The sequence below is a fragment of the Pogonomyrmex barbatus genome, unplaced genomic scaffold (assembly GCF_055798465.1).
Source record: "Pogonomyrmex barbatus isolate J1 unplaced genomic scaffold, ASM5579846v1 scaffold2, whole genome shotgun sequence".
NCBI classification, from domain to species: domain Eukaryota; kingdom Metazoa; phylum Arthropoda; class Insecta; order Hymenoptera; family Formicidae; genus Pogonomyrmex; species Pogonomyrmex barbatus.
The window spans coordinates 24,903,318-24,929,129 of NW_028297116.1; the positions used below are offsets into that span (position 1 = coordinate 24,903,318).

Here is a 25,812-nt window from a genome sequence, read left to right on the forward strand (position 1 = left end):
TCGGTGCCGCTCCTGTGTCGACCATGAAATTAGTTTCCTTGATTAAGCCACGCGCGGACAATGTTATAGTGGGGGCGTGTGAATACTCTTGCGGATTTAAGATTGCGATCCTGACGCTTCTTCGGTCGTCTCCACGACGTTCACCGGACGCGTACTCCTTGGAGGATCCGCGCGCGCTGCGTCCGACCCACGGGGCGGATCCCGACCGTTTCCCGGTTCGTTGAGGCGACTGTTATTATATTGTCGTTTCCGACATTCCTCGATTTCATGGCCGCGATCTTTGCAATATCTGCACCATTTATCGTTAAGCTGCGATCCGTAATCGCGCGGCCCTCTGTCGCCTCCCCCCGATCTAGGCGATTCGCGTTTCTCGTAAAGCGGCGCAGTTCATCTTACTTCGTCGCGGCGCTCAACCCACTCGGAGGGGTAGCGCGGTGCATAGTTCCGATCGCGATCTCTGTATGCGTCGAGTCGCGGCGGCGAGCGTCGTCGTTCCGGCGGTGCGGGCTGCCTGTAGCGCAGGCTAGGCCCCGCACCTGTTTCGGGGAAACGACGGTTTGCGCTGAGGGTTTGTTTGTTTGGGCTCAGCCCTTGACGGGGCGGCATTCCGTAACGCTGCCGTTCTATCTCATCACGCTTGGCTATAATCTTCGCGGCGGCAAATGCCTCGAACGGCTGGTAAAAATGTTCCGGTTTGAGTTGTAAACGTAGTGGGGTGGGCAGACCCTCACAGAAACATGAAGCGGTGAGTTCGTCTATCTCCCGGTTCGTCGCGGAATCTATCGTACCGTGGGCCCGACGTTCTCCGTCCCTTATGGAGGCTCGGAGTTCCTTGACGCGGTCGATGTAATCTAGCATATGCTCTCCCGATTTGAGGTGCACAGCGGTCAATTCCCCGCGGTATTGCGCAACACTTTTTATCGAGCCGAAGGCACTATTTAATAAATCTGACGGTTGTGTCACTGTGTCGCACGGTTCGTCGGCGACGGCTGAGTGAGCGTGGCCGCGCAATTTCGCTACCAGTAAACGCGTGAGGGGTCTCTCGAAATGAGGCGGCAGGATGTCGCGCGCTTGCCTGCACGCTCCGAGGAATTTCGACAAAGGGATGTTATAACCATCAAAAATTGGAACGAACTCGGTCGCCTCGCGATAAGTTATCTTCGGCGCGGGAGGGAGTTCCGTGCCCGACTCATTCAGCTCGCCAAAAGGGGCGGGCGTTTCCGTGAACCGTTGCCCAGCGGGAAGGCTAGGGCTTCGCGGTGGTAGGTCGCGTCGTGTCTCGATTTCGTGGCGAATGTTATTCAATTCAGCGCGCATTGCAGCAAGCATATTATTCATCTCGCGCACGGCGGTTCGACTCTGTTCCGCTTCAGCGCGGTCTCTTCGAAGCGCTGCGCTCTCCGCCCGAATTTCTTCTCTTTCCCGTTGTAATGCGTCGGCGTCGGCTTGTAATTGTGCGGCGCGCTTGGCCATGTTGGCTTGCATGACATCGAATTCGCTGTCGGTATACTTAGTTTTAGGGGCACCCGGCCTGTCTACGGAGGTCATCTCTGCGTCGTCGCTCGCGAGCTTTCCCTTTTGAGCGCGCGTGGTCATGTTCGTTTCTTTCTCGCCCTTTACCGGTGTACGAAGCATAAGAAACAGCTACAGCGCGAATATGACGCGGGTCGGTAGGATGTGTCGAAATTTTTCGATTCCTCCGATTAACGTATCCCACCGCTGTCACCAGAAATATGTTACGTCGCAGGCGGTGGCGAGATTGCCAAAGCAAATCGCCACGTGGCACTGGACCAAGGCGGGAATACGCTCGTCTCTCGGCGACGCTGCCAGCGATCGAGCGGCAAATCGCCAACAGCGGTTCGGAAGAATTAAGGAATTAAGGAATTAAGGAGTACGAAACCCTGATTATACTGCTCAAATCCGCGGGAACCCCTCCGATAATGTCAGCGGCGAATTATTAAGTCCTCAGGAAATTTCAGTGAATTACACGGCTAACGTTGCGTTTAACCAGACGTTGGGCGATTATTAGACTGTAAGCGGATCAGTGCAACAGAGAAGTTGGTTAGCCGGCGCGATAGGATGCCGTCGGGAGCGGGATTGGTCTCGTCGAGGTAGTATCGCCCGCAGATGTTCTCTATAGCGTTGCCTAATTCCCTGAGCACTTCTAGAGACACAGTAAAAACTTCGGTGCAGTCAGGGCAGAGCTCAATGTCGCGGACTATTACAAGACTAGCGCGGCAGCAATCGCAATGATCCCGGGCGGAAGTATACCCGAACTGGAACGCGTGGGCCAATTCAAGACGATACGTAAGAGTTCCCTCTGGTATTTCCTCCTTACATCGAAAGCAAAGATATTCGGCACTATTAGGGAGTAACTCGGCGATAGCGTCGTCCACGCGTCGATATCCGAACGTGGTAAGGCAACGCACCGTGCTCCTACGGTATCTGTATACGGCGGCCGGGTGAGTGCGCGAATCTCGTGGCTCGAGAAAGCAAGGCGGGCACATTAACGGGAATTAATATTACGCGGCGAATATTCAATATTAAAATGATATTACGAAACTGGAATATTTCCGTGCGTAGCGATAAACCGGCTCAAAACCCTACATGCCTTAGGAGAAAGTGGCAAGGGCGGCAAAAAAGGGTCGGTCGTAAAACCCTTCCGGTCGGGCGATGCAACTATGCGACGGTCGGTCGACGCGAACAAAACGAGTGACGCAACCCGAAAGAATCTTGAACGCGAGTACTCTTATATTCATTCACGTCTAATTCCTTTATACTCTATATTTTACTGAAACGTATGCAAGATGGGAACGCGAAAGCAACCGGGAATAAAACTTGATGTATGATTTTCACCTACCTTTCGGTGTCCGCTCTGCGCAGATACTCCTCGAGGGAGATGCGTGGTCCGAAACTGCTTCCCTGGTAAGCTGCTACGGGGGTGGACGGGGCCGGTAAGGCGCTCCAGAGGCGGTCGTGCACGAGAAGTTCGTACTCGCCGTCGTAACTCACTTCCTCGCCGATGATCGCGTTATGATCGTAAATCGCGGCCACGTGGAGGTCGTATTCAAGCCGCCGAAGTGCGTTGTTACGACCCGCGCGATTCCTCCGTGCTTTAGGCATTCGGCAGAGGCTCCAGGCGTATATTGTATTTAATTAAAAGATTAGAATTACCGCGTGCTCGAAGTCCAATGTTTCCTTCGTGGTAAATGCGGATAACGCACAACACCTTGCCCCCGGAAACGATTGGAATTCTCGCTTTAACTGCTAATTATTCGGTAAAATAAGGTTTGAGTTGTTAATGCCCGTTGCCTCTTTAGCCTCGCGAACACTTCCGATTTCTCGCGGCGATAGGAAGGATGATGCAATGAATGACACGTGGCGAATACACTGTACTTACTATATTCAAATATTCATGAATCGAATTACACTCGCGTAACACTTGGTTAAATTTAGAGCAATACAAAATTTAGAATACAAATGATCACTTAATTAACTTAACTAGATTGAGACGAAATAGAATTGACTTAAAATTAGAATTGGAATTGGGATTGGATTTGGATTGACACTCGCACGATGTGTACTACGGCGCGTACAAGAGTGAACGAGCATGGCCGCGCGTTGTAACGCGTGCCTGCGGCGGCGCTGTTGCGCAACGTGGCGGTAGCGTGGGTACGCCAACGCACGTGGCGCAAGATGGCGGATGGCGTGGGCACGCCAAAGCACGCGGCGCAAGATGGCGGATGGCGTGGGTACGCCAAAGCACGTGGCGCAAGATGGCGGATGACGTGGGTACGCCAAAGCACGTGGCGCAAGATGGCGGATGGCGTGGGTACGCCAAAGCACGTGGCGCTCGCGACGGTCATAGCCTATAAAGCTAGACCAGACGCACATATCTATAATGGTCGTTGGTCGGCCAATCAGCGCGCGGCTGACTGGAGATGATGCGCAACAGCAACGCGAGCCTTATTGTAGTATTAATAATTTTACAATTATTTAGGTTCATTGTTAGCGTGATTTATTTATTATTATTATTTAATTTTATTACTTATATTTATTACAGTGTATATTCACTGGCGGTAAGGCGCAACGCGCGATATGTCAACGGCAGGAGAGCCGGTTGTTGCCAACTTTGGCTTGAATAGTGGCGCTTCTGCGCAGGTGGGAAAAGGGGAAGGAAAAGAAATTTTTACGTTGGCTCTCCTGACGTTACACCCTCTTCAGTAACATAAACAAAGATAACGCTCAAGAGTCGAACGGATCACATGCCGACATTCCACTGAGCGATAAAGAGAGCACGGAACTAGATTCAGACAACGACGACCATGACGAGACAGGCTCCGACGACGACTCTGAAAACGAACCGCTGGTAGACAGAGTCAATACCCCCTTCGAACTTAAGAGACGATTTCTAAATGAAACAAACGAACGATTGTCATGGAGAAAAGATAATTTGGCGATATTCGTTTCACAAACCGGTGACCCCCTAGACAAAGGTGTACTCGATCTAAAAGAAAGTAACAGATATCCTTTCATGAATGAATTATCGATAGGAAAAGTAAAAGTAATACGCGACAAAAGACGTTACATAATCGCCATGGTAATTGAACAAGGAAAGGGAATCTCCGCGCTAACAGAGATGCAAGCCCTCCGAACTACAATAGGCTCGTTAGTTGACGCAACTCGAGAATTAGACTTAGCGACATTGTCGATTTGTAAATGTAGGCACGATAGAATGGCGAACAATATATAGAATGCTCAGGGATATTTTCTGGGACGAAGGAACGAAAATCACAATTTGTAATAACTCAACCAGTATACCTGATAACGAAAACCGCGACGAGATAATTAAAGAGTGCCACGCCCTGCAATGGGCGGACACAAAGGCATAACTAAAACGTATAATCGACTAAAAACGCGATATCACTGGCCCGGCATGAAACGAGATATACAGAACGTAATAAATAACTCGGGAATGCCATATAAAGAAACTAGTCCGAATAAAACCAAGACAACCAATGATTCTAACGGATACACCCGATAGGGCGTTCGATAAGATTTCTATGGATATCATGGGACCGTTGCTGACAACCTCCGCCGGAAACTCTTATATTTTAATCATTCAAGATCTGTTGACAAAATATTCAATAGCTGTTCCTTTAAGAAATCCCGCGGTAATCGACGTAGCCGAAGCATTTACGAACGAGTTCATATGTATTCACGGCGCCCCGAAAGCTCTACTGACAGACCAGGGGACACATTTCCTTAATAATCTAATGCGAAATATTGCACGGAAATTCCGGATAAAACATTACAAAACCACAGCGTACCAACCGCAATCAAACGGCTCCATCGAGCGATCCCATCAAGTTCTATGGGAATACTTAAAGCAATTCGTGAATAAACACAGCGACTGGGACTGTCATCTTAGGCTAGTAAACTTCTCATATAACACCAGCGTACACGACATTATTCATTCCCCATGAGTTAGTTTATGGTAGGTTGGCGAGAACCCCTACTAGCGAACCGGCGCCAGACGACGACGAAAACGAAAGTTATACGCGTTACCTAACGGATATAATAAAATTTCTGAGGCTCAGGCAATGGACATAATTTAATAAACGCTAAAATAAAATCTAAGAAATATTACGACAAGCGAACAGTGCAGAGAAATTTTTGTATAGGCGATCAGATATATTTACTTAACGAACCTAGGAAGAATAAACTGTCCGACCAGTATTCTGGCCCGCATGAAATATTAGAGATTTTCAAAAACAATAATGTAAGAATTGCGTTAAAATCAGGAAAAACGCGCGTTGTACACGTAGATAAGTTAAAGCGACCGGGGAATCGGAGCCCCACCACAACTGACTCCCCACCAGACGGCACTTCGAGGAGTAAGGAGTGTGCTGCTTCAGTCAGTTACCGACGGACCCCAGACAAATCAACATGTTGATAATCGTTACCATCGCCTGCATCTTCTTACCAGCAACAGTCTACGGCCTCACAGGATATGACTGTGGCGGAACGGGACTCAACATTACTACTCTCTCCCTCCTTGACGTAGGAGACTGCGACGTGGAAGATATCGAACCAGTCAAAACATCTGTTCATATACAACTACTTCAGACAGCCGAATACGAGACAATCTCTGCATACCAGTGCAAGGTCAAGATCGACCGAACAATATACTACTGCGGAATGCACTCACATGTCTCAATAGTGACCGAGGGTCGAAAACAATATGTAAAGGAAATCGGAGCATACAACTGCCAAAAGATACACGAAACCGGATCCTTGGCCATTGGCACCGCGTTGACCGACTAATAAATAACGCCACCAACCATCGCAGCGTAACGCTGGCAGGACAAGCCTTTACTGATGGTCGCTGCGCAGGCACGCAATATACGGACGGCTACGGAACTTGGGAGAACGTTGTGGTGCAAGCAGCCATCGAAATAACTCTACGCACGTTCACGATGCCTTTTAAAAGATCGATAAGTAAAGTGAATCTGCCTTCAGGAACCCAGTGTCCATCAGCGCAAGGAGGCTGCAATGACTGGGACGGCACGGAGACATTTTGGAATCTCCCCTACACAGACGGTTGCCATTTCAACAAGTATGATATTTTATACGAGGGTACAGCAACGAAATTATCACCAAAGAAATACGAGCAAGCACCCGAAATATATACAGTGACCACCAAGGATACCACCTTCGCATTAGCCAAAACTACAGAGACAAATCTTTGCGGTGTCACGTCTGTCGCGTCAGGAAAGAACACATCCAGCCGCCGTCTTTAACGACCAAATAAGTATCTCTCGGTGTGTAGTCGAATTCGGTTATGGTCTTGTCGGTATAGCTACCGATACAAATTCCGCCAGTCTTATATGCCTAGAGGGTAAATCCCAGTATAATTTCGATCAACAATTCACCGCTATCTTAAGACATTATATTAACGTTGGGACTACTCGAGAAGAAAGGCTTTGCAATTCTTGCGGCACTGGATTGGCTATTTGGCGCGAGGTAACCGACTGCGATCCCTGCTCCGAGGCATTCGTGGCATTTCTGGAATATTTACGCGAAGAAAGTACTTCTTTTTACGATTTACCGAATCCTACCGTCATTGACGTAGACGCAGAGATAGGACCGCATGATATCGTCTTTTCCAGGAGACTATCGACTTTTCTATACGGATTATACAACCGCAATTTATATCAGTAATCCGGTCAAGTTATTTTGCAAAAACCAACACGCAGCCCAGTGCGAGCAGACTCGCTCCACGCGTAGCACGTCTCGCCTGCGACGTAACAGCGGATACAAGTTATACCACACGGAACATCCCAAATTACTCATTTTCGAGACGCAGAATGGAAGATCCTTCCAATCTAAAACTAAAACCTCTGTAGACAATTTAGATATCTTCTCATATGTTAACTCTAAGTTTGTATACGTAGAGAAGCATATTAAAACACAATTAACACGATTGTACAAGGATATAATGGAGCAAAAATGTGCCCTAGAGAAACAAATCCTGCAAAACGCCCTCTCACTATCCAGCATCGCTCCAGCGAAATGGCATTCAGAATCATGAAAACACCGGGTTATACTGCAGTCACTGCCGGTGAAGTTATTCATATAATAAAATGCATACCGGTGGATTGTAAACTACGACGCACCAACAATTGTTACAACGAACTCCCAGTGACTTATCGAAATCACTCACTATACCTACAACCAAGATCATGTATCCTCTCGAAGACGGGCACACCCAAAGACTGCAACGAGTTGCTACCCAATCTCTATAAGATTGATACCACCTGGTACAGATTGACAGGTAGTATAACGGAATCGCTACCCCCACCAACCATACAACCACTCACCAAACCTTCGTGGAAATATGTGAGCCCTGATGCATTAGCCACCAGCGGGATCTACACACCTGAAGACCTGGATCGACTCAGGAATCATATTATGTTTCCTGTAGAGAAACCTTCGATGCTTACATACAATTGCGCGTGGCGCAATGGGCCGAGAAATACCCAAGGGAACTATAGCAATGCTTAACCTCTTGGACGAAGCCTCATTAGACCATATCGCAGAGAACGCAGGTAGAAAACTTTGGAATGGTTTTATCACATTTGGATCGGCGAGCGCTGGTGTCTTGGCATTATTCATAATTGGCAGAACTATTAAACTGTTAGTGGACACAATAATCCATGGTTATGCTCTACACTCGATCTATGGCTGGAGTATCCATTTAATCGGAGCTATCTGGTCGTCAGTAACTCACCTCTTGCTATTCCTGGGAAAATCCAGCAAGACTAAGGTAACGAACGAGGAAGAAGGACGGCAAGAAGAAGCATCAGCACCGACCCCTCAAGAAAAGGATAGTGAAGTGAAAACAGTGCCGGAACAATCGTACACAGAATTGCGAAAATATCTTCACGAAAACGAACGAATGTAAGAAATACTAAGTTAAGCAACACAGCAAAACCAGTGAAAGACACCTTGAAATCGCTTGGATGGGACATCCTTCCGCACCCGCCGTACTCCCCAGACCTGGCCCCATCTATCACCTCTTCGCATCAATGGGGCACGCGCTCGCAGAGCAGCACTTCAGCAATTTCGAGGAAGTTGGAAAATGGCTCGACGAATAGTTTGCCGCAAAAGACAAGCAGTTTTTCTGGCATGATATTCATAAATTACCTGAAAGATGGACGAAATGTGTAGAAGCCGATGGCCAATATTTTGAATAAAAAAAAAATTAATTTCCCTTGAAAATTACGTCTTTTTTTATTAAAAAACTGGAAAAAATTTATGCATACACCTGGTAATATATAACTAGTATATAACTAGTATAACGGTTCGTTCTCGCGGGCGTGTCGTGCGAGTCGGGTGCGCGGACGTGCTCGTCGGTTGCCGAGTTCGGTAATTAATAAAATTATTTGACTCGGATGTTTTAAAAGAATCTATATTTATTTGAAATAATTTAGATGGATACACAGCGATGTTGATTCGCCTAGCTTACTTATTGGCAGATGTTATGTGCTGTTCGCCGTGAGGTTCTCGGTGCGTGCGAAGTATGCGCAATGTACTCGGAATGCGCGACGCGTGCATCGGAGCGAGCGATTGGTTCTGTCGGGGCCTACTGCGTAGACGCGCGATTGGTTGAGCGGTGGTTTGTCGATAGCGCTCGCAGTGCGTGCCGCGTCACTCGCGACATTTGCGCGTGGTATTTTGATGTGCGTTTGAACGCCAGGAATGAGAATGCTCACTCCTGGAGGTCATGTAACTTTACGTGAAATTTTTCACTTTTCATTTTTTATTTTTTATTTTTCATTTTTTACACCTTGACATTTCACTTGAAACTTTTCACGTACAACGATTATATATGTAGCTTGGATGCGTGGAAAGTGAAATCATGAAACATAGTTGCATAGGTTTTATAGTTAATGAAAATTATTTTATTGGTACAGTATTATATACATCTTGTAAGAATTAGACGACCGGAAGTGGTCATGAAAGAGATTCGGAATATAAACAGCTAACAGAGAGGAGCCGTCGTGGTCGTGCAAACTAAGTGTCGGATTGGTAGACGAGAGATCTCGAGTTCAAATCCAGTCGGTCTCCGTTAATTTTTTCCGAATCTAATAGATATCTTTCAATCTTTTAATAACCAATTGTATATGTATTACGTACACTTAATCCTAATGCAGCCCTAATCTTTTCTAATTCCGAAGCATATTTATTAATTCCCTAGATTTCCGCCTTTCCGCTACCAAGATACATGGCGAAAAAGTTCAAGTGAAACTTTTCACGTTTCCGCCCTAGGGGAAAAGTTATATAATCGATTCCCTGCTCGTGGATTTTACACGAGAGACAAATATGCTTGTCAGGAACCGAGAATACTTCGTCCCGTGTGATCGTGTACAGGCGAGATTGATGAGACCGAGAATGCTCCATCTCGAAGTGGAAGATAGAAAGAACGAGTGACAAGAATGCTTATGGGGGACTGAGAATACTCCGTCCCGGTTTGCTCGTATTGTTAGCAAGGAAATGTTGAGACTGAAAACTCTGTCCCGATTTCTCAATTTTGTGGATGGATGATATTTGGTGTCGAGTATACTCGGCGGAAATCAGGAATGCCCGGTCTCGGTTTTTCGGTCGGAGATGTGAACGAGTCGGAGAATCGGATCGGTCTGATTGTTTTATCATGGATCGGCCGGGTTTATATACCCGGCCGCGTCTGCTATTTTGCACTAACAAAATAGCGCGGGTCGTCGGCGCACGTGATGAGTGCGTATGTAATCGTGCGCGCAACGGTTGGTGCGTTCGGTATCTTGGACGCGTACGTCGGTCGGTGTGTTCGGTAGCGGGCGCGGAGCTCGGTCGCACTTATACTTAGAATGATGCGCGGGAGGCGTATCGTTATACTAGTATATAACTAGTATATAACACGATTATAAAGTTACGTTTCATTGAGTACTTTCCAAATTATGGAGCTTGAAAGTTATAGTACTGTCGACATTATCCATATAGGCCTTAGCATGCGCCTTAGTTGGCCAGATCAGTGATTGGTCTTGCCTTATAATTTAACAAGTACTTAACGAAAAATAACTTTATTATAGTTTTGGAAAGCTCTCGAGATAAGCTACAATAGAATACTACAAAGAATATGTAATAAAAAATAGGGATTTCCATTTAAAAAAACATTAATAACCTTGACCTGATTTTGATAAGGTCACTCAAGGTCAAATCCATATGTTTCCATTATGTGTCCCCTTTCAAACTATGCAACTTTCGTTCGAAAAATTTTTCAATAAAATCATTGATTCGCGAGATAATCGACTATATCACTTAAAATGTAACATCCTGTATAATAAATTATAAAAATATGTATTAAATTTTTCTTGCGTCTAAAGTGGCAGCGCATTAGCCCACTTGCAAAATCCTTTTTTTTTGTAACTTTAAATCAGTATACAAGATTCAAGGCATACGGTTTGACCTTGAAGAAAATATAAAGAATTTTCATTAACTATATATCAAAGATTAGAGAAAAACGTAGGAATTTTTTTTTAATATTAATTTTTCTCAAAATAGCAGTTATTTTATAAAAAAACTTGCATTTTTGCCTTACGTATAGAATTATTAATTGCAAAAAGAATTTTCAATATTTCAAAAAAAGCCTAAGTACTTCTCTGCAAAATGTATTAAAGAGTATTCTGTGAAAATTTCAAGTAAATCGGATGAAAACTGTAAGAGTTATATTGTACATTGATTTTAAAAATACTGTTTCTCTTCCATCTCTGCATTAACCTCATCAACTTCTTTTCTAGCCAACAATAATGATTTTCTGGCTTCTTTTGTCGATGAGACTGCGCTCGGTCGCTTTAACACGCCGTGCATCCGCTTCCTCACAAAAATTGTAACAATTAGGACCCACTGCGAGATTCAAAACTCTCACAATTTCCATTATGCTCCTAAATCCATAATTGAAATTGCAAACCGCAATATCTGTTGCAATATCAAGTATCTTTTTTCCACTTGAATAAGATTTTGGAGCCAGTGTCCACAGTCGCATTAAAACTTTCATTTCTATTCTGCGTAAAGCATCCTAAACATCTCGATAAAAATTCGGAGTTGCTCAGCTCTTCATAAATAAGTAGTGCTTCACAGTATCAAAAACAACAAAATTCATTAGAATCTTGTGTTTGTATTCTGAAAGCTTATTAGCTGCCTTCGCTTTTTGATAGGAACATCAAGATTTTTTGCCGGCAGGACAAAAATCATGCTGCAATTTTTCGTCGAATTTTTGATATAATGTTGCCTAGATTTCTTTTTTCATTTTTTTCGATTGAATCGACATTACGCCTGATTGCTAAACCATAATAAAGTGCCAATTTATCAATTAATGTAAGTTTGTCCTTTCCGCCTAAGTATTTTTTTTTAATTCCTAGCCGAGTAACCATGTGCTTTTGCACATGGCCTATACTTTTTTTTGCACATATAAAATTATCGTAATGCTTATGATCTAATATGCCTTTAAATGTTTTACTGTCTCCGTCACCCACAATAGTTACAATACCAAGTGTACGCATAAGTTTTTTCCGGTTTTTTAGTAAAAAAAGACACATAATTTTCAAGGGAAATTAATTTTTTTTCATTCAAAATATTGGCCATCGGCTTTTACACATTTCGCCCATCTTTTAGATAATTTATGAATACCATGCCAGAAAAACTGTATGTCTTTTGCGGCAAACCATTCGTCGAGCCATTTTCCAAGTTCCTCGAAATTGCTAAAGTGCTGCTCTGCGAGCGCGTGCTCCATTGATGCGAAGAAGTGATAGTCAGATGGCGCCAGGTCTGGAGAGTACGGCGGGTGCGGAAGGATGTCCCATTCAAGCGATTTCAAAGTGTCTTTCACTGGTTTTGCTGTGAGACGGCGCATTGTCGTGTAACAAAATCATTTTGCCATGTCTTCTGGCCCATTCCGGTCGTCTTTCGATTTATGCGTGGTTTAAATTAATCATTTGTTGGCGATAGCGTTGTATATTAACGGTTTCGCCGGGCTTCAAGAGTTCATAATACACAATACCGCTCTGGTCCCACCAGATACAGAGCATGGTCTTCTTGCCGAAGCGATTTGGCCTTGGTGTTGATGGACCGGCTTTGCCAGGTGAAAGCCACGATTTTTTCCGTTTCGGGTTTTCAAAATAAATCCATTTTTCGTCACCCGTCACAATTCGATACAAAAATGATTTCCTTTCGTGACGTTGAAGCAGCATTTCACAAGTGACTTTGCGATTTTCCATTTGACATTCATTCAAATCGTGTGGGACCCATTTACCGAGTTTATTGATCTTTCCCATTGCTCGTAAACGTCTGCTGATTGTTTCTTGTGATACATGTAATGCTTCTGCTAATTGCCATTGAGTTTGAGTTGAGTCATCATCCAATAACTCCTGCAATTGCTCGTCTTCGCATTTTTGTGGTCTACCAGAGCGCTCACTGTCTTTCACATTGAAATCACCACTTTTAAATTGTCGAAACCATGTCTCACATGTTCTAATCGATGGAGCGTGTTCACCATATGTTTCTACCAGCAAACGATGACTTTCAACAGCCTTTTTCTTTTGATTAAATAAAAAAAGCAATGCGTACCGCAAATGTTCTTTTTCAGGCACAAAACTCGACATGATCACTGAACGATAAAACAAAGACGCTAGTTTTTGGCGGACTCAACTTGTGTGTGTTTGTAGTTTTAAATGTCAGACGAACAAAATGATGTATGTGTCAAATTAATACGCTGCGTACTTTTCGCTGGCGACATCTCTTAGTTAAACCGGAAAAAACTTATGCATACACCTGGTATTTAACACCATATAATTCTATAACGACATACCCGAATCACCTCCCATTAATTAATTATAAATCTAAGCAAGGAATTAGGAACTTGGGGATAAATCTCGCAAAGGGAAAAAATAAATATCATCCAATCGCGTATGCATCGAACTTTAACAGATAATGAATTAAAATACGACACTTATGAAAAAGAAGCATTAGCAATAGTCTATTATGTTATGGGGGCGTGTGTGCACCAATGTGGTGGTTCGTTTATCCACCACCAAAATGTTGTTGATCTGTTGAGTCTCCGACGCTGGTAGTTCGCTGTTTAATTACGAGGCGGAATGGGCGACGGGGAGTGGAAGGTTGTCGTGCTGGTTCCCAGAAATAGATGAATCTCATGCGTACATTTTATGCATATTTAATAGAGACAAGAAAACGTCGTGTACATTAACGGCGCGGCGCGGGCGTTTGAGTTCCCCGCGTATAAGAGGAGTCGCCGGTGTTGGCCGGGGAGCGTGGTTCCTCTGCGAAACGTTGCGTGCGTCGCTCACGGGCACCGGCTCCGCCGTGATGAGGCGTCCGGGCTCGTGTGGCCAGAGCGGCTTCGATGGAAGTCGAGGCCTCGATCTGCGAGGCGGCGTGGAACGTAGACTGCCGGTGGTCTCGGCGGGGCGTTCCCCGCGTGATGCTCCCCAAGTCGAGGAGTACTAGGCGCCACGAAGTGATGGGGAGCTCCGGTCGTAGTCCTATGAAGCTCGGGACGGATGGGCGGTGGTGTGCCGCGATCTGCGGCGGAAACCTCGCCCGTTGCGGGGTGACTGGTTCGCCACGTGCGTCCCTGCGGGCCGGAAAATGGATGTTGCGGCCCGGCGTAGGCGGACAAGTCCGCGGAGCTGCTGCGTGCGGCCGCGGTGGCGTCCGCGACGTTGGGCCGGATGTGTGGCTGTCGGTCGACGAGGAGGAAGTCGAGAGGGCGCCAAATAGGTCGACCAGACGGTCTTGCTCGGCGGCCGTGGGACGATGTTCGCTCCTCCGCGCTGACGGCGCGGGCTCTGGTCGATGTGGTGTTCCCGGTGTCGGTGTCCGGCCGTCTCGTCGTCCTCCCAGTCGCGTGGTCCGCTCTGCGCCGGTGGCGGGGGTAGTCCTACCCGCTGAGATGGCGGCCAGCAGGCCGCTGGGGCACGGGCGGATGCGGCTGCGAGGTCGGTGGCTGTGTAGCGGTGGCTGCGACGTGGTGGCGGGATCTGGAATCGTCTCTGCGGCGTGGCCTTCCTCCGATGCTTGCGATGGTGGCTCGTTCAGGTGCCTCTCGGCAGGAATGCCTAGAGTCCACTCAACGGCGTGAACGGCCGCTGAGAAGAGTTCGGCGAGAGGAGGCACGGCGTGAACGGCCGCGTCGAAAGGTAAGAAGCCCCTCTATGGCGTGAACGGCCACCGAGGGAAGAGTACGACCTGTGTAGGGTCGGTAACGCCGGCAAAAAGAGCCGTATAGCTGACCGCAAGCGGTCGGACCTCAGTGTCTCCTTAGCCCTCCTTAGTGTACGGGCCCCAGAGCGCACTGAGGGGTAGTGCCGGTTGCTGGTGCTGGCCGCTCTTATATAGCGGCCGTGTGGTCTTCCGCGCACGAGTTGCTGATTGTCCGGGTGGCCATCTCGCGGCGAGCGCGAGTATCACTCTCGTGCGCGGGCGGGCCTTACGGCTTTTCACGCACGAGCGGACGGTCGGACGGCTGGCCATCTCGTGGCGAGCGTGTGTCACTCCCGTGCGCGGGCCCACGGTGTCAGCGCGTGGCAGCGCGGCGGCGCGCGCCGGCGCGCTCGTTGCAGGGCCGGAGTAGCGGTGACCGCCACAATGTTAAACATTTTTGATCTTACCTTTATGGACAAAAATTCATCTTAGTCACTGACAATAAGCCTTTACTATGATTTAAGAATACATAAGACGCGAATATGAAAATACTTCGTTGGAGATTGAAACTGGCGGAATACGATTACGATGTCGTATATAAAGCCGGAAAAACTAACCTAAACGCTGACGAATTATCGGGGAATCCAATAGATTTCGAAAAAATAGATTGCAAGGCAATTATCGATAGAAAAACTTCAAATCCTAATAAACGAGGACGCAGACGTAATTTCTAAATTGTTGGAAGAATCCGATGAGGAAAAAAAAATGAAAGAAGACGAAGATTTCAAATTATACCTATCAGACGACGAACAATTCGAAAACTTAGGTACCGACAATTCTTTCAAGGAAAACGCGGATTCCATTCACTCAAGAAGAATTAAACGAACCGCCAAAAAACTAAATTATAGAGAAGGCGTTAATTCATAATCCGCCTGCACTTCGAAGAATACAAACAAGAAACCAAACAATAAAAGAAAAGAATGGTCACCTGAAAAAATCGCAAACAAATTCTCAAATCAATCCTGAAATCGTAGAAATAACAGATTTGGCGAATGGAAATATATCCGTCAGAAGAAGAGAGGGAAAACAGCGAAAAAAAAGAAGAAAAAGAAGAAGGGGAAGATGAAGAAGAGAAAATAACGAAGAGGACTTAAGGAACCTATCATTATTGAAAATCAGATACTGAAAAGCAATATCATCAATTTCCGAAAATTGTTATTTTTACGTAAGGATAATATAGTCTACTTTGTTGACACGGAAAGCCTTTAGATTTTCACAAAAATTATTCGAACGAATTACCTAAATTAAACGATCTTATTTTAGGAAAAATTCAAGCTATAAAGTATAGGAATCATTATCACCTGGTTTTAATGATTAGAGAAGGACCAACAATGATCTTAAATCAAATAATATCAGTTTTGAAGGACCTGCGTAAAATAGCAGATGAAACTAGAAACTATTAATATTAAAATTAAAACTGAACTTATCCAAAATATGGAGCAATATTAAAACACAGGTACAACTAGTTTTCATTGACAAATAAATTTATCAACAAATGCTTTCGCAAGCGCTTCCGCGTACACCAAAATAATTATTTGCAATAGATTAATAAAATATCCCTCAAAAGATCTCTACTCAAGTATAATCAGTGAAATGCACTGTCTACCCACAGGAGGACACCGAGGTGTTACCAAAACATACAATAGAATTAAACACAACTATTATTGGGAAAACTTAAAATCAGACGTGCAAAAATACATACAATGTTCACAATGTCAATTAAAAAAATTAATACGAGTCAAAACTAAATAGCCCATGATATTCATTACTGATACTCCGGGATTTGCATTTGATAAGGTAACCATGGATGTATCGTAGGACCATTATCTAAAACCGAGCAAAGAAACGAATACATTTTCTTGCAAGACCAACTGACTAAATTTTGCATGGCAATATCCAATAAGAAGGGAGGGTGTGCATCACGGCGGAGCACCACGAACCAGTGAAAACTCGTAATTATTTTGCGAAAAAATAATAATACCACCTCAGCCAGGAATCGAACCTGGATCTCCTGCTTACCGGGCAGGCATCTTATCCTTTCGACTACCGAGGCATGTGATGATATTTATCGCAATAACGTGTTTAGAACAACAAGTTAACAATACAATGACATACACATACAAATCAAACCTCTGAAACAATTGCGGAAGCATTTGTTAATAAATTTATTTGTATACTAGAAGCACCGAAAGCAATATTGACTGTTACGTCAAGACCGCGGGGACCCCTCCGATAATCTCAGCGGCAAATTATTGAAAATGCTCTCGAGGAATTTCAGCAAATTACACGGCTGACCTTGCGATTAACCAGACGTCGAATAATTATTTGACCATGAGCGGATCAGTGAAACGGAGAAATTGGTTAGCGGCGCGATAAAATGCCGTTGGGAGCGGGATTCGTCTCGTCAAGGTAATATCGTCCGCAGATGTGTTTTCTATGGTGTTACCTAATTCCCTGAGTACTTCCAGAGATACGATAAAAACCTCGGTGCATTCAGGGCAAAGCTCGATGTCGCGGACTATTATGAGACTGATACGGCAGCTATCACAATGATCCCGGGGTAGTGTGGGATATTTTATTAATCTATTGCAAATAATTATTTTGGTGTACCCAAACTGGAACGCGTAGGCCAGTTCCAGATGATACGTAAGCGTCCCCTCTGGTATTTCTTCCTTGCATCGAAAGCACAGATATTTGGCACTGTTAGGGAACGATTCGGTGATAGCGTCGTCTACGCGTCGATATCCAAATGTGGTAAGGCAACGCACCGTACTCATACGATATTTGTATACGGCGCCTGGATGAGTGCGTGAGTCTCTTGGCTCGAGAAAACAAGGCGGGCACATTACGTCAAATAACAGGTGTTAATATTACGCGGCGAATATTCAATGTTAAATAATATTTCAAAACTAGAATATTTCTATATGCAATGATAAAGTGGCTCAAAACTCTGTATGCCTTAGGGGAAAGTAGCAAGGGAGGCAAAAAAAAAGGTCGATCGCAAAACCTTTCCGGTCGAGTGATGCAACATACGGCGGTCGCTCGACGCGAACAAAGCGAATGATGTAACCCGAAAGAATCCTGAGCGCGACGGATATATCTATATACTTCGTTTACATCTAATTTCCTTATACGTATATTTCCTTATACTCTATATTTCACTGGTGTAAACGTATGCCCGTGGGAAAACGCGAAAGCAACCGGGAATAAAACTCAATGCATGATTCTCACTTACCTTTCGATGTTTGCTCTATGCAGATACTCTTCGAGGAAGATACGTGGTCGAAAACTGCTTCCTTGGTAAGCTGCTACGGGCACGGATGGGGCTGGTAAGGCGCTCCAGAGACGATCATGCACGAGGAGTTCGTACTCGCCGTCGTAAGTCACTCCTTCGCCGATGATCGCATTGTGGTCGTAAATCGCGGCCACGTAGAGATCGTATTCGAGTCGCCGAAGTGCGTTGTTACGACCTGCGCGATTTTTCCGTGCCTTAGACATTCGGCAGAGGCTTTAGGCGTATATTATATTTAATTAAAAGGTTAGGGTTAGGATATTACATTCGGCTGCGAGCCAATTACGCATTGGTTCGGTGTCGCGTTGGAATGCATGAGCTACCGCGCGCACGAAGTCCGATATTTCCTTTGTGGTAAGTGCGGATGACGCACAACACCTTGCCTCCAGAAACGATTGGAATTCCTGCTTTAGCTGCTAATTATTCGATAAAAGAAGACTTAAGTTATTATGAACGCCCGTTGCCTCTTTAGCCTCGCGAACACATCCGTTATTATTGGAATCTCGGAAACAAGGGATGAGATAATGAAGGACACGTGGCGTTAAATAAAAATCGATATATTTAGATATTCACTGAATTTACTTACACTCACGAACAAGATGGTACGGAATACTAATACTATATATATATTAAACTAGAATTTGAAATATTAATAGCTAGGATTTGAACTAAATCTAGAGATTGAAACACGCTTAGACTTGAACGAGACAAGGATTTAGGAACGACGCTCGCGCGGTGTTCACTGATCGACGACGCGCACAAGCGTGAACGAGTATGGCCGCGCGTTGTAACGCGTGCCTGCGGCGGCGCTGTTGCGCAACATGACGGTAGCGTGGGTACGCCAACGCACGTGGCGCAAGATGGCGGATGGCGTGGATACGCTCGTGGCGTTCGCGGCGGTCATAGACTATAGAGCTAGGCTAGATGTACATATCTATAGTGGTCGTTGGTCGGCCAATCAGCGCGCGGCTGACTGGAGATGATGCGCGCAACAGCAACGCGAGCCTTATTATAGTAATAATTTTACAATTAATTAGATTTATTGTTAGCATGATTTGTTATTGTTATTTATTATTTTATTTATTATTATTATTTAATTTTATTTTAGGAAAACTTATTTTAGGAAAAATGCTTACTATTGTCGGTTATTTAATAATTTGCAACCTATGAGATTGCCTATATTATTATAATACTTATATTTATTATAGTGTATATTTACTGGCGGTAAGGCGCATCACATGGTATGTCGACGGCAGGAGAACCGGTTGTTGCCAACTTCGGCGGCTAGAATGGTGGCGCTTCTGCGCAGGTGGGATAAAAAGAAGAAGGAAAAAATTTTATCCGTTGGCTCTCCTGACGTCACAAGCTATTTCGAAGACTTTTGGTGTCATGTTCGGGACCGTCCCCAAAGTTTTATATACAAATCGTATATTTTGGGTGCGTCCTCAAAGTCATTTTTTTAATAAAAATTGTATACTTTGAGGACCGTCTCCAAAGTTCTACACACAATAATTTGGTTATGTTGGGGACATTACAACGAAATTTTTAAGTGTATTGATTGATTATAAAGAAGTTTGAGATTTGAAAACTTCATTATTATGTAACTAATTAACACTTAAAACGGTCTCGCTTCGTCGCGGGCAGGATAGTCTCGATCGGTTCGCCAAATGAGGAAGCGAGGACGTTTGGAAACGAATATATTTAATAATTTATAATGAACGGGTATTAGGCTTAAGAAACAAATATAATTTATTTAATAAAATAAATGGAACAAAAAAAGATGATAATATCGTCGGCAGTGAGATGCTAGTATTATAATACTATATACGAGGGCGGATCAATAAGTCCGTGACTTTTTGAATGAAAGATAATTTTTTCGGCAAAAAAACGTTTTATTTCTCAACTCAATTCTCAATTCAAAAAGTCACGGACTTATTGATCCGCCCTCGTACTTAACCTTTACTTATCTAAATCTTTACATTTATCTTATAGTGAATTTAACTTATAAATCTTATATGTTTAAAAAATTTGCATTCAATCAAGATTAAAAAATAACAACAAAATTCTGTATGTGTTTAAAATTTAAGAAATTTGCAAAATAAAAAATAAAAAGCATTCTACAATGAGTAGCAAGAGCGATCACAATCGCAAATATTTATTGCAATAATCAATCAGATGTGTCAATAGTTATTATTAATGTTTCTGGTTGACTGTCGTAATAAGTATTTGTTACTTAGTAAGAGTGTAACGGAGCGCATTTCTAGCAGAAGTCTGTTGAGGATTCTTCAACGCGCCAGATCCGTCTGGCTCCGCTAACACCTAATCCGATTTCTATACGCACGCCGAGAGTTGCTGAGGTCCTCCTCAGTGCGTCGAGTTCGCCTGCACCGGCCACACCATTACATCCTTTCGGCCCGAGTATCAGGCCCGCCGAGTATAATTCTCTCAATAATTCCGAAGATCCGAATTGCGAGTTTCACTCAGCCGGTCGAGTTCTCTCGACAATCTCGAGCAGAGGTATCGGGGTACACCCCGGTCCGCCGAATTCTCTTGACTTGCCTTCATCTACACGGGGGGAGCACACTTGGTCAACCCAATCCTTCGCGAATTCCATCCGCGAAATCTCGCAAATCCTTATGCGCTCAGCTGATTGCAATACACGACGGCACGTGTAATTTAAAACGCCGCGGATTTAAAGGTCCGCGTGTACCTACCGCCCGCGCCGCGCGTGCCCCTCGTTACCGAACCGCGCCAGTATCGCGCCGACCGCCGAACGCGATACTCAATTGCGAGAACAGTAGACGAAAGAATTTCGTAAACAGGCACCGCGTTTCGCCGAATCTCGCGGCTGCGAAATTATATTACGAGGGCGGATCAATAAGTCCGTGACTTTTTGAGTTGAGAATTGAGTTGAGAAATAAAACGTTTTTTTGCCGAAAAAATTATCTTTCATTCAAAAAGTCACGGACTTATTGATCCGCCCTCGTATTTAGGAATTTGGAAGCTAAAATAAAACAGCTAATACAATTAAAGTTTATACATTCTTTTTTTCAAAATATGTTTTATTTGATTTTTTATCTTTTAATGCATTATAAGAATACAAAATTTTATACATTAAACACAAAAAACAAGACAGTCACATTTAAGAAAGTAAATGTGAATACTTTACTATTTCTTTCAGTAAAAAAGTACTATCGTCAAACTGCTATAAAAATGCATTACTATTATAAAGTATATTAAAGTAAATAATATTTGATTGAAATATATATCAATTCTAATATTAATTTCTTAACACAAAAAGAATAAATTTCTATGACAACATGAAAAATAAACTAAAATTAAATTGCACTAAGTTTAATTAAAACTGAATTAAAATGAACCAAAATTGAACTGAAACTAAAACATAAAACAAAACTATTTGTCATATAAAATTGCTATTACATTTTTTAACTTGTCTTGAAAGATGTCTTAAATATAATAAAATAAATTGCATATTTTATATAAAAAAATAAAAAATAAATTGTTTAATAAAATGAAATGCATTTTTGTAAAACTTTTTTTTTAATAAATTTATTTTATAAAAGAAGGCTCCTTAAGTTAAATTTTAATACTTTTAATTTAATAAAATATAATAAAATATTTTTCTTGAAAGTGGATTCTACTAAACAGATTCAATATACAAAAAGAAATTCGGTAGTAAATTTTAAGAAAAACATTTTATTATTATATCTGATTAAAAATTAAGTTATAAGAAAAGCTTTTATAAAACAATTTATTTAAAAGAGTCTTACAAAAATGATAAAATAAACAGTTTTATCTTTAAAACGTTTTTCAAGATAAATTACAAAATGTAATAGCTATTTTATAAACAAAAATTACTTTTATGACAAATAGTTTTCTTTTATTTTAGTTTCAATTTAGTTTATTTTTCATGCTAATCTTTATAGTAATTATTCTTTTTGCTTAAAGAAATTTATGTTAATAATATTAAAATTGATATATATTTCAATCAAATATTTATTTTTAATAAATTTTGAAATAAAATTTTTTTTATTTATTGAAAAAAATGATAAAATATTCATAAATTGACTATTGCTAACAATTTTTGCGTGATACGTAATTTATTTTGTGGCTAACAAGTCTAGTTTAAACTATTTTATTTTGTACTTTTTACTGGCGAGTAAAAAAAGATGAAAATTTCAGCGAACTTTCACTTATTTTAATATTCGAGATTTTCTTTAATTGTACAGCCATGTTTTAATTTGTGGTGCTGTTCGGCTTTTCAAACATGGAGAGTTCTGTATTACATTATTAATCTCCTTTAAAGAAGGCAATTTTTCGTTATCAAAGTATGTGGTAAATGCCGACAAAACAGTATTCTTTTCCTCTTCATTCCAACGAATTCGCTTTATGGGACCATAGGGAGATGCTAAAAATTTTTTAAAAATTTACATTATTGCGGATATTTGAAAGAAAATAATGAAAAAACAGAACAAAAATAAAATGAATAAAAAAATATTATTCCTTATAAGTCGCCTATTTACATAATAAAAATATAATAAAATCAATGTAGTATTTTAAATTTAAAGACTAATGTGTTATTTTTAAATATAATGTAGATGTAATAAATAAAATATAGTAAATAAGATAATAATAAAATAAATTATCAATGAAATAAAAAAGGATGCCAATAAGAATCAAATACAGGATATTAGCGTGTAAAAAATATATATTATAAATATCGTAGTAATAAATTACTGTGTAAAAAACATGTATTATAAATATCCCAGTAATAAATTGCTGCAACACATTCTGTGTTCGGCTTTTATTGGCTATTATTCCTTTTTTATCTGATTGATTTATTCGGAGAGCCTTAATATTGTTTTTTTTTGTCAATAATAAATTATATAATAAAGAAAAAATTTATAAAAGGAAAAATATGATATATATCTAATTATATTCTTATAAAATAGAAAATAAATTTTCTTATTTTTTAAATAATAATTTTATTACTTACTAGAACGACGTTTTATTTTTGTAGGTTTATCTTTTGAATATTGATTTAACAATGTTAATCCTTTCTTGTCATCTACAATGAATATGTTAACGTTAAAAATGCAATCATTGTAATATATTAGAAAATATAACATCTTAAAGATATAAAATATTGTAAGATATCTCCCTAAACTATAAAGAAATGTCTTTAAGACATCTTATGATCCGGTTTATGATGTCTTTGGGACATCTTATAAACATCTTTTTTAATAAATAATATCTTATTTGAATCTTTTAAGTATTTTATAATGATATAAAAATTAATTATACAGAAAAGCATTGACAACAGAGAGAATATGAGACAAAATTTGGTATTATCTAATAAATCGGTATATTGATATAATATTTACATAACAATTTTGACTATTTATTACAATTAGAATTTTGTTGTTGTGAAAATTGAATAAATATTAAATCATTGATATATCAGATAATTCTAGTTTCTGTCTCGTATCTTCCTTTTGTTAGTATGTTTCAATAGCTTTATCTTAAATATATTTCGATCAATAAATATGTAATAGCTTCTTGATTAATACGAGGGCGGATCAATAAGTCCATGACTTTTTGAATTGAGAATTGAGTTGAGAAATAAAACGTTTTTTTGCCGAAAAAATTATCTTTCATTCAAAAAGTCACGGACTTATTGATCCGCTCTCGTATTAGTCAATAATGTAAATATATTCAGAAATGTCATTTAGAATTTTTACAGGTTGTATTGATGATAGAAAAGACGTATTAAGACGTCAAAAAACATTTTTTTATATAGTTTTAAATCTATCTTTAAAAGCATTTTTAAGATGTCTTTTTTTTTATGATGTCTTAAAAACATATATATTATGTTTAGTAAAGTCTTAATTAAAGATGTTTCTCATAAGACATCTTTGAGACATACATGCTATATGCTACATGTATTTAAAAAACATTTTAAAGTATACATCCTTAAGAATTTACCAAGAAAATCTTAAAAAACATTTTTTAAAAAAAGATTTCTTAGAAAAAAAATTAATAATAATAATTTTGAATATTTTTTTACTTACTGCAACATGTTTTTTCTGACACAACATCTTTACAATTTTCTAAATCTTTGGATGATTCATGTTCCTCTGAAATAAGTAAATGTATTAATATAGCAGATCTGATACTGATTATGTAACTTTTTTCCTGGGAAAAACGGAAAGAATAAAAAATTTTTTTATTATTTTCAATAATAAAAAATTCTCGCCTTTTGCTTTTGACGTTAGGAAAGAAATTATAAGAATATTTAAATATTGTAAAAGTAATAAAAGATATAATTCAAATGACATAATTCGAATGATATAATTCGAATAAAATAATATAGCGCATGCATGCATGCACGCACATACACTTATATTTATTTGAAGAATTATATATATTTAGTTTTAATATATTTAATCAGGACATGTCGAAGGATTAATTCGTTTGAATATAATTTAAATGAGTTGCTGATTAGAGGATAAAAAAAATATGCTAATCTTTCTTTCAATAAAAATAATTTTTTAGTTACTTGAAATTAAGTTTTAAATAATTGATCTTAAATATAAAATTCTGCTCTCTATAAGAAGTTTTATATCTCTGGCGAAAATTTTTGTTAGAAATTTTATACAAATTAGAATACTTTTCAAAAATACTAAATAAATCTACATCATTGCTCAGAATATTTCATATATGTAAGTTCTGAAATATATTTTAAGATTTCTAAGATTTCTTATTCTAAAAAAATATCTTAAACTTTTTCAAATTTCATAAAATTTTATCAAAAATTATAAAATGAGAAATCTTATAAATATTTTAGAATTTATATGAAGAATTCGAGAATAGATGTAAATTTATTTGGTACTTCTGAAAAATGTTTCAATTTGTACAAAGAAATTATTGAAAGGCTATAAAATTATATTGATCTTCTAAAAAATTCTAAAATTTATATGAAAAATTATATAAGAATTCTGAGATAAATTTCCACTAGAGATAACACAAACACGTTCTTACAATTATAGTTCAAATAAATAGAATTTTATTGTTTTTTAAATGTTAATTCACTTTTCTGCTTACCAGAAGAAAATTCGTCTCTCACGATTGTCTTATATGAGTCATTTTCAATGGATAATGCTTCCGATTCATCTAAAATATATATAAATAGATATAATTCTGTAATAGGTAAGTGACAGAAAATAATAATATTAATAACAAATTTGAACATTATCGCACTATATTTATGTGGTAAACGCTATTAAATATGAAATTACTGGAATGTGAAAGTATATAAATATTTCAAACAATTATATAGATAAATAACAACATTTTATATTTTAATATCTTATATTTTATATACATCTTTTATAAATCTTTAAAATTGCAATATTTATTATCATTCTTAAAAATTATTAAAATTAAATTCGTTATATTTTAGTATTAGTATAGTAGTATTAGATAAATTGTAAAAATATGTATTATAATTAATTTAATATACATTTAATAAGATAAAATATTAAAATTAAATTGTTATTTGTAAAGGAAGTTTAAACTTCTTTTTGATAGTTAATTGAAAATGACAGATCATGTTATTTTCACTAACGACAGATTTCTGAGACCATTTCGAGTTAAAAATCTTAATATCTATGAAATATGAA

The 25,812-nt window shown here is 40.3% G+C and overlaps 1 protein-coding gene and 1 pseudogene across 1 annotated transcript; one reads left to right on the forward strand and one right to left on the reverse strand.

Moving 5' to 3' along the window:
• The first annotated feature begins 6,479 nt into the window (after positions 1-6,479).
• On the forward strand, positions 6,480-8,077 carry LOC148936830 (uncharacterized; annotated as a pseudogene).
• Positions 8,078-22,317: 14,240 nt separating this feature from the next.
• LOC148936831 (uncharacterized) lies at positions 22,318-25,457 on the reverse strand. Its single transcript, XM_089076301.1, has 4 exons — positions 25,235-25,457; positions 24,202-24,267; positions 23,127-23,198; positions 22,318-22,538 (listed from the first exon to the last, which is right to left on the reverse strand). The coding sequence occupies exons 1-4, from the start codon at positions 25,380-25,382 to the stop codon at positions 22,348-22,350; spliced, it is 477 nt and encodes a 158-aa protein (XP_088932427.1). The 5' UTR covers positions 25,383-25,457; the 3' UTR covers positions 22,318-22,347.
• Between the last annotated feature and the right edge of the window lie 355 nt (positions 25,458-25,812).